The sequence below is a fragment of the Schistocerca cancellata genome, chromosome 9 (assembly GCF_023864275.1).
Source record: "Schistocerca cancellata isolate TAMUIC-IGC-003103 chromosome 9, iqSchCanc2.1, whole genome shotgun sequence".
Classification (NCBI taxonomy): domain Eukaryota; kingdom Metazoa; phylum Arthropoda; class Insecta; order Orthoptera; family Acrididae; genus Schistocerca; species Schistocerca cancellata.
The window spans coordinates 91851461-91862254 of NC_064634.1; the positions used below are offsets into that span (position 1 = coordinate 91851461).

The 10794-nt window shown below is 40.1% G+C and overlaps 1 protein-coding gene across 1 annotated transcript; it reads right to left on the reverse strand.

Annotated features, from left to right (window-relative positions):
- Window positions 1–6744: 6744 nt before the first annotated feature.
- Window positions 6745–7437, reverse strand: LOC126101209 (piggyBac transposable element-derived protein 3-like). The gene has a single exon (XM_049911903.1). The coding sequence runs from the start codon at window positions 7435–7437 to the stop codon at window positions 6745–6747; it is 693 nt and encodes a 230-aa protein (XP_049767860.1).
- Between the last annotated feature and the right edge of the window lie 3357 nt (window positions 7438–10794).

Genomic DNA, 10794 nt, shown 5'->3' on the forward strand with positions numbered 1-10794 from the left:
CTAATGACTACTAGGGTCGCTGATATGGAGTACCTGGTAGTAGGTGGCACCACAATGCACCTAATATGATAAACGTATGTTTTTGGGGGTGTCCGGATCCTTTTCATCACATAGTGTAAGTTTCTAAGAACAGAAATAAATTGATGAAACAAATTGATGCTGATACGTCAGAAATTAATAAATTTACCAAATTGTGTTGGACTTTATTTCTTGCGTTCTCGGTCATAATTCATCTAAGTGACAAAACATTCCAATACAATTCATTCCTGTAGTGCTGTTTTCAATGTGATGTTTTTTTACGTCAATGTATACACAGAAACTTCGTGCTGAATGGCCACGAGACAGTAAATTTTGATGACTGAGTTGAACGAGTTGAACGTGACGGCACAGCATCATATCGTAGATTTTGTCGTTGTACTTTGTTACTACGTGATGCCGACATATTAAGCCACAGTTGCACTAAAGAAACCTGAGACAGCTGCAGCACCATTTTCTAGAGTGACAAATGCTGTAACAACTGAGATAATTAAAAAAAAACTTTGAAACCAGCACACCTCGAGCATTGTAATGCAGCGTATATTATAACAATAATTAAAGACGCACTTCAAGAACTCAAATTACATCGAAACAACCTGCATAGTATACGCACAGATAATGCGAATGTAATGGCACGTATGAATAATGGCGTCCGTCAAATCTGAAAAAGGCATTCGGAATTTGATCCTTGTACATGTGTCATGTAGTTCAACTTGCTCCTTCCTCTGCAAGTGAAACTCTACGAACCGACAGTTCTATTTCGATATTCATCAGACATTCAGTGAAGGAGCTGAACCCCTCAAAATATGTGATGATTGCCCATGAAGCTCGTGGTAAGAAGAATTGCAGATCAGTGGTTAGACCTTAGGAGATGGGGGAGGAGATGATCGACACAGAGAGATGAGAGTAGGACAGAAAACAGAGAGAGATAGGAGATGGTCAGAGGTATGGGGAGGAGGATGTGAACAGAGAGATACGGGTTAAGTGGAGATGGACAAACAGAGTGTGCACAAGGAGTGGGAGAAGGAGGGCCAAGGATGAGATGGAAAGAGGGGGAAGGAACTGAAGGATAGAGAGTGGGGCAGACCTACAGAGAGGACACAGATATTGATGGACTAAGAAAGGGAGGAGCAGATGAAGAGTGAATAGGGACAGCAGTAGATGTACAGAGGGAGGAGGGAGGAGCAGATGGAGAAGGAGAGAGAAGAGGAGTTGGGCGGAGAGTGGGGAGAGCAGGCGATTGGCAGAGAAGTGATGGAGGTGGAGATGGATCGGAAGACGGAATGGAATACATTTACAGGGAGAGGAGGTGCAGGAGGTGACCAGAGAGAGGAGGGAGTAGCAGACAGACAGAGAAGGGTGATGGAGTAGATGGACAGAGAAGGAGATAGTCTATGATGCCGAGAGACTGGGAGGAGAAGGGGACTGACAGAGAAAGGAGGAGGAGTAGATGGGGAGAGGGAAGGGGAGATGGTGGGAGAAAGACCAGAGGGGGAGATACAGGGAGAAAGGAAGAAGGAAGATATGGACAGAGAGGACACAATGGGGAGATGAACACAGAGTGGGGGAGAAGAAGCTGAGAAAGAGGGGGGAGGAAGAGAAGGACACAGAGAGTTGCAGGAGGATATGGACAGAGTGTGGGTGTGGAGGGGATGGGCATAAATAGGGAAGGAGGAGATCGACAGAGAGGGGGGAGGAGCTTATGGAGAGAGAGGGGAATAGGAGATGGAGTAAAAGAAGATTGGAGTGAATGCATACCTATGCAACGCCGAGGACTCAGCAGATATTAAAATCTAAAGAGAACTTGTCATTTCAAAAAGGAATGAGGCAGAATATAACTGTATATGGCATGTTGTATGGAACAGAATAATGAGTCCTATAATGCTCTGCATTGCAGGACGTCTAGTTCAGAATGCAAAGCCAATACTACAGAACACAGACATATTATTAGTAATTTATTAAAAATAGAAGATGGTGAATACTTAAGCTTGTGAACATGTAGGGTCTGCACATATAACAGGTAACTGATACTGTCTCTTACAATTATAACATTTTTCCCTGTGTTACGGCATGACAAGTTTACATCAGAGTTCAGTTCTGTAACTGATATAAAATTCAGAATATCTTTTCTATTTGTACGCAGTCGGATCTACACTACGACAATACTTTCGGTGATGATTATAACTGATCACTGAGTGGATCATTACATCACATATACATTACACCACATATAACAATATAAATTGAAAATTATATATGAAAACGAATACGGACAAAGAAATGGCGGAGTCAGTGACAAGCTGTCTTTTCCAAAACATGCAGCTGCCCTTGCCACAACGGGAAGGATGTGTCTCACAAAATGTGCAAGCAAGCGGAGAAGTGTGGTAACCATATCACACATTGATAGCCGATGTGATGGTGCGTGCCTATACGCAGTTAGTTGGGTAACAGATCTAAACAGAGACTCGTTAAATGACTGGAATTTTTCGAACAGCATAAACCTGCTGTAAGTCTCGCAGCACAAAATACAGTCACGTGTTCACCACTAAAGATGCAAAAGTATTTGTCCTCTTCTATGTGAAGGAATTGGTTAAAATAATCGAATGTATACATCAAAATCACGGTCAATACATACAGGTTCGAAAATCCACGGCTAACAGCCAAAACTGAACATAAATTATGAACGCACTTTGAACCCTTACCACTAATTCCATTCATAAACAGGGGAGGGTAAATATGGCCATCCATCTAAAATACATAAAAGACGGAAGTTTCCATGTAGCGAGAGACAGGAACGACATGGGATGGTGGATGCAGCTGATGCCATTGACCGAGTTGCAGTGCCATCGTCGAAATCGAAATAAGAATACGGTTCAGGTGAATAAAACGAAGGCAAAAAAAGTGCGCAGTTTGCCAGTGTTTCGTAGCTCAAATTGATCCCTTGATCTAATACATAATAGTTAATTCACAGTATGTACGTCGCAAAGTATTTTTTCTGTTTCTGGTGAATAACATTTTGAATAAAGTCGCCACTGTTGGCTTCAATATGAATTAATTCCTTAGTAACATTAAGTACGTGGAACTCTAAAGTTACTGCTACTTTAGGACCACTGTAACGAAACCACGAGGACACCTCAGTTTTTTTGTAAAAAAAGTTTGCAAATCGCTCTATAGTGTTATTGTCTGAGGAAGCTAAAGTGTATGGTAAATATCAAAAGAATTCGCAGGGTGGCAAGACTGGCGGTTTCAAATATGGCGCCATCTCCTCGCTCCACGTGACGTCACTAGTCCCTCAGTCGAAACCCACTGGAAAGACAGAAGTGGGGCGCACGTCACAGCACGTGACACGGCAGGTGTCATGATTGCCAGCAACCATCTCCGGCGCGTAGCGATTAACTATTTCAGATGAAATTAATAATTCCTGACTCCACATTTAAATGCATGCAAGCTCTCGACAGCACACGAGACAGTTACGAACTTCATTGTGTTACTTTTCAGTTACATACCGATTCTCCCGGGGAACCCGCATGAAGCACAGCGTTCACGAAGTGTGATGGACAAGCGAACTAGTGTGACGTCACATGTTGGTAGTGGGGCCCGTATTTCTCGTGAGCCTTGTCCAGAGAATGTCTGGAACTGCTGCGAGCTGCACAGCTCGCCTTGCACGCACACGTCGTTTCGGCCCTCTCTGACTGGTGCCAGAAGCTGCAGTCATGTCTGTACAATCGGGAAAACCATGGCAGACCCCGGACTTTTTATTCCTGACGATGATGGCGGCGACAGCCATCGAAAGGTTTTACTCGAAATGATGCAGCCTGAAAACCGAGAACTCTTTATTCATTGTGGGAGTACTTTTCCAAATTGTTTTCTGCGTGACAAGGCACAATTTGCAACTACTTTATTTTGCCATTAACTACAGACCACATTAATAGCACAACGCACGAAAAATTAAAGCATTTTCGAAGAAAGTGCGTCCTTTCGAAAGATGAAGTGTGCCCTGAGCGCACAAGTTTTCCTGAGTCGAATATAATCCAGCAGGAAGCTGTCCAGGTTCACACACGCCGAAGTGGAGGAGAGCTGTAAGTTCTGGTCGCAATGCAGTTGCTGTCTGTTGCGAAGGCGAAGCCCTCCTTTACTAACGTCAATATATACACACTTGAAAACCTAATCAGTTCAAAACTGACAACGTATCTAATGATCCACTGCCAAGATCTAAACACAGTTGTAGGGAAGCAGCATACTCACGCCTTATAAAATTCACATCAGTCTTTCCATTGTGTGCCAGCCTAGTCCGCTGTAACTAGCTCTGACGTCATAAAAGTTGCGCAATACTTTAAAAATCAAGTAAATAACCTGAAACGTTTCTAGCATGTCAGGAGTAATACTAAATCAATATGTGTTGCATATCAGTTCAATAACTTTAACCATTTTCGAAATTTGGATGATTTTCTGTATAAATCATTGGCGCGACATAAAAGAGCTAGAAACTTAAAAATATATATTTAGGTTCCTTTTGCCTAATAATTTAGTAGAAACAATATTCTGGATCTCATAAATTAAAATTTTAGTTGAAATTCATGATTTTCTGGTTTTTGCCTTAGAAATTAAGGAAGCAAGATAGATTAGGTAGCGAATAAGTAAAGATAGGATGTTTAAATTTAAGTAGAAGGGAGATCCGCTATAATCATAAAAATGTGAGAAGTTTCAACAGAATAACTATAAAACTATAGCTATAGCGTATCTCCAAAGAGCAAGTTCAGAGCTCGTCTACTGCATGTACTGTAATTAAATTGATTCTCTCGCCCAAAACATTTGACTTAGCCACGTCAGACTTTTATTATGATTACTTACTTGTGTGCTGATTGCAAAATTAAAATGAAAGCTTCATCGGCCATCAGCAAAAGAAGCAATCATTTATTCGATAACTTAAAGTGTTGCATTACTAGCCCAGCAGCTAGTCGGGAGAGCAGATTTGATCAGGCGTTCCCTTAGCCGTCCGCACCGCGGCTTTATATGTAAGAACGCTGCGCGAGAAGAAAGAGGCCCCAGTTCTTTCCAGACGATGATTAGCGCACCACCTGTGCCGGGAGTCGCGATGCGTCGGTATCGTTGATATAAACAGCCTCGGATGCAGTAATAAGTTACTTGGGATACGCGTAACCATGAAATCGTTTTCGAGTGAAGTGTTAATTTTTGGATGACGTTAATGATCTATCTTCAGTTTGCGTATGTCGTATTTTCACGTGCCGCCGCAGGACAGACATTCTACCACTATTAGCGTGGCGTTTGATGAAAATTATCATGAAATTATGGCGAGCATTCACTTAAACATTTAATTTGGACAGTTATAGTTGCACCAGCGCATTAGACTCTGAACTGCTCTGGTAGTGGGATTGTGTGGATGCTTTTTGGTCTGTGACTTTCAGAATATAGTGAACATTTTAGAGAGAATGGTTTTTGATTATAAATCCTAGACAATCTCCTAATTCCTCAGAGCTATAAGCTGTAGCTATAAATGTATTTCTCAGATGAAGTAGGCACTAGGTATTCTAATTACAGGCTTCACGTTTTGCTAATCACTTTCTGGTTGCCAATATTGTAGTTAGAGAGCCAGTGTTGAGAACGGTAAACAGCATAAATACAAAACATTTATTCTATATATCCACTCGCCGCCCCACATATGTTGCTAATCGGCCAGGAAACTAACTGAGTAAAAGTGAAAGTGATTTTTAAGTATTCGGATTCGGAAGTGAAATGCGACACGCAACTGAGCAATCGAACAGTGATAGACAGTGTTACATGTGCATGTGGACGACGCAATTGGATTAACAACGCATCTGGATTGACGGAGCTGGCGCTGAGTCTAGCGGCGCTGCAGGCATCGCGAGAAGTCAGTCTCGCCGCAACGCAGTCATCCGTCGGAGCGACCGGAGCCGTGTCTGCTGTTGCGGGCTACGCCCACAACACGGCAGTTGTCGAGGTACCATCTGCAGTTCAACGCGCCGCCTCACATCAGTAATCCTGGTACGCCGCGCCGGCAACGCCATACGTCGTGCAGAAGGAACTAAGTTAAGTGAAAAGCTGTTAAAACTTTTACTAACCTGCACTAAAAGACTGTCGGCGATGGAACCGCAATAAGAAACAGAAGTTAAACCTAAATCAGGACCTATGTCTGTTGAAGGAACTGTAAATCCAGACAATGATTCAAGTGTAAATATGCATGAAAATAGTAATGTTAAAGTGAAATCCGAACTAGTGTCTCCTGACAGTGGTGTGAAAAAGGGCAACGATTCAATAGTAGAGACCCCTGTAGTAAAGCAGAAATCAGAAAGTGTTAAGTTATTGGATGATAGTTTCTCTGATGAATTAAAAATGAAACAGTCATCAGAGATGGTAGAGTTTAACCTATTAAGTCCCAAATTAATTTTTTTAAATTCTCCTTTTTATTCCTTAATTATAATGTACATACTGTATGAACCACAATAAGTACAAAAATAGCCAAACAATATTTATACATGCGGATATAATGGCCGCCCTCAAAATAGGATGCTGGGATCTAACAGTATCGTATAGCATACTAAACTGTATTCTTGTCTTAACTATTTATTTCTTGTGAAATGGTACAAAACACTTCACACACAGTGTTACGTGGCATTTAGCACAATATGTTTTTGGTTTCCCGGTGCATTTAGCTCTTACACGTCTTCTTTACATGCTACTTTTGTCAATCATATGACCAATTCCATCAAACCTGATGTCTGGTATCACTCTCAACTGACTTGATGGGTATTCCATTGGACGTCCAATATTCGGTCTTCCAGTTTCCAATTTCAGGTATGTAACTCCAACAGAACGTCTGAAATCCAGTAAATCCAGTGCATTTTCCCCATATACTAGTCTGTAGAGGAGCCAGGCATTTACGAAGGCCATTACCAGCATACACGTAAATAGGACCCAGTACCATTTTTTCCCTCTAATTACCATTGCGTATTTTTCAACTAACCAGTCATTGTGGTCAACACCTCCCATGTACGTGTTATACGCCTTCAAAACGGCAGGTTGTTGACCTTGTGTATTCTTACTTGCTTGTCTACTGTACCGCGTAGCTGCTCCCAAAGATTCAACTTTGTCAAAATTTGTACCAATTGTAACGCATCTGTTGTCATGCCATCGAACAAATAAGACTACACCATTCCTGTCCAACTGGTAGTCAGAGTTTCCTCGAATTGTCTTTTTCAGTTCGTTGCTGCTCAGTAGTGGACAGTAACCAACTCTATTCTCTCTGACAGTCCCAGTTGCACGAAAACCCAAATTTCTCAGATGAATCAGAAGATTTTTACTAGTGAAGAAATTGTCAAAGTACACACAATGATTCTCGGGTTTTTCAATGCAGTGCAGCATGTTTAGGACTACTCTTGATCCCAATAGTAGGTCATCTCTTGCAGCATCTTCTGGATCCTTTCCTCAGTATAAATCAAATTTGAAACAGTAGCCACTTGCTCCACAAAGAGACCACAACGTATAGCCAAATCTAATAGGCTTGCCTCGGATAAACTGTTTCAGCCCACTTTGTCCATAGTATTTGACTATTATTTCGTCAACTGACAAATTTTCCTCAAATATTCCAAATTTTTGAAAAGATGCGTTTATCATTTTCAAGAGAGGTCTAATTTTCAATCCGCGATCTGTTTGTTTTCATTGGCTAAGTCATTATCTTGAAAATGAAGCAATGTTTTCAACTTCTGATATTTATTTCATAACATAGCTGTCTTTATAACTGGTATGCCAACATCTTCATCTTCAGACCAGTGTATCTTCTCAGCAGGGAACTTATGGTACCCAGCAAAAAGAAGAAATCCGACAAAAACCTTCACTTCTTCAACTGTAAATTTCGAAGTAACTACATATCCTGTAATATATATATATATATATATATATATATATATATATATATATATATATATATGTATATATATATGTGTGTGTGTGTGTGTGTGTGTGTGTGTGTGTGTGTGTGTGTGTGTGGTAAAATTACCACGTTCTAAGCAGAAAATACATCAGCAGTAGCAGAGTTTCATATTCGAACATGCAGCAATACAGATAACTGAAATGTTAACACCAAGTACCAATGTCCTATTTCGAGAACACCAAATTTTATAACAATGGAAAACAATTAATACAACTGAAATTGAGCTAACAGTGCAAGTAGTTTAAAAGACACATCGTTGACTATAAATAATCACAAAAATATCTTTGCCACATATTTCAAATGTTACTAAATTGTCGATAAAGTAAATACCTGTAATAACGAAAAGTGTGCCTTAGTTTTCAATAATCAATTAATGGTAGGATTTATTGCTTTTAATTTCCTGTAAGCATACATTTGTTATAAAAAGCATCAACAAATGACGTAGAACAGTAATAGTTGCAAATCAATAATTTATTGTGTATTTATAAATAAATATGTGCTCTGTCCTCAAAATAGGACACTGGTACTTAATGGGTTAAAAAGGAGAGGTATAACTGATCAATCAGAAGTTTCATTTAGTTTTGATGATTCTGGCGTTGGAGCGAGTTTTTTGTCACCTGAGTGTGATAAAAAGCCAGCTAGTGAGCAACCCAAAGATACTGGGGCTATTGATTTAAATGTAATATTACAAGCAATAGCTGCCAGTAATGCAAAAATGTCAGCCAGTAATGTTAGAATGACATCTGAGTTAAAATCTGATATAATTGAAGTAAATAACAGGATTGTGGCCAGCCAAACCAATTTTAATAAACGGTTTGAGGCAATGGACAATAAATTAGAATCCAGTAAAGCTGAATTAGAAACTTCCTTCAAGACTGTCTGCAATAAGTTGAAAGAGGATCTGGAGAGTTTAAATTATAAAATTGATTGCTGAGGTTCGCAAAGATTTCCAAATGGAAGATGCGAAGCTGGAGCACAAGTTAACAGAAAAGATCGAGGCGGAATATGAACTGTGCTCAGATAGGTTTAAAGATGTTAATATAAAAGTAAACATATGTCAAGCAGAAGTAGATGCTATCAAAACTGATACTACTCATATTGTTCAAAGAGTAGATATGTTGAAATGAGAGTAGAAAATATTAGTACTAACATTTCTAACATTGACAGTAAAGTAGCTTCAGTAACTTCTGGTAATGGTAGTATGCAAACGCCGCTTTTACCGGGTGTCGGCAGTTCTTGCGGTTCGATCCAGATAAAAATATCCACCCGCTAGATTTCTGGAACGATTTTGAAGATGTGATTCCACCAGCTTGGTCTGAACGGGAGAAAATCTCATTTATTAGGAGCCATTTAGCGGGTGACGCCATGCGTTGGTCAGCTGATGTTATGTTGAAGTGTAAAACATTAGCGGAATTTAAAACAGCTTTCATTAATGAGTATTGGTGTAGCAATAAGCAAAATGAAGTGTTGAGAGAATTTTGAAGTGGAAAACGCTTCAATGCAGGCAAGGAATCTATTAAAGAGTTTGCCAGGTCATGGATCTCACGTGTGTCACATTTGGCCGAAAAGCTAAAACCTGAAATGATAATAATAGGTCTCGAAGCCAAACTGCCATGGTATTGGCAAACTAGAATTATATCTGCCCCTAGAGACTATCTGGATCATTTCATTGAATATTTGGAACGTGTAGAGCGTGTGGCTGCCAATGAGGAGCAAGCACGTAATAACAGAAATGCTAATAACACTAGTAGTAATTTTAAGAACGAGCAGAATGGCAATGTAAACATCAGAACAGTAGGTGTTCGCCATCCTAAGAAAGGTAGGAATTGGAGAAATAATTACCAGAACCAAGAACGGCATCCAAATGATAGTAATTTTGTTCCTAACAAAAATGTGCAAGTAAACAACAGTGTTGAAAGCAATGCTGTGCCAGTTAACTATAATGCAAATAAAGGTAACAGTAGTAGGCAGAGGCTGGAAAACTAGTTCCCATCTATGAGGATACTGTCACTCACCAGGCTGTTGCTTTTCCTAAGCCAGTAATTACAGTAATTAGTATGACAGATCAGAATACTCAAACTGAGGATTCGGATGATGGGTCGGTAGCGTCCAATGATACTGCAGAAATATTAAACCACTCACAGTATTTGACAGATACCGTGTTAGAGACGCTTTCTAAGTGGGAAGAGAAAGAGAAGGCGCAGCAGTGTGACGGTAGGGAAGAGCTACAAAATACTGAATTGTCAGGTGAAGAAGCAGAAGAAATTCATGCTTATATTTACGATGAGGATGATGTGCTCTTATCTAAAGTGCCTGTGCAGGATGTCGATACTGTCATGTTCAGCAAACTAAATGTAATCGTGCGGTGCTTCGATTTGAAATTAATAGACCGACTGGAAAAGGCAGCTGAAAATGTAGTTCAGGAAACCCCTACACACATTGACCTAAATTTAATGAAGACAGATGTCGATCACTTTAGTTGCAAACAAATCCAAGAGGAACTCTTGGATGAGTTTGAGGAACCAGCTGTACAGCCTAGAATAAGCCACCCTATAATAATAGTGAATATGTTGGGTATCAATGTACGTTGTCTCTTAAGACAGTGGAAGTGAGGTGAGTGCGATATCTCAGTCCTTCTTCGATGCATTACCTGGTAAAGACAAGCTTACAGTAATAAGGGTTTCAGAACTAAGAATAATTGGTGCTACTGACAGGGTGTCAAAAACGGTAAAGCAAGAAGCTTTACTGCCCTTTGATATTAATGGTAATTTAATTGATCATCCATGCTT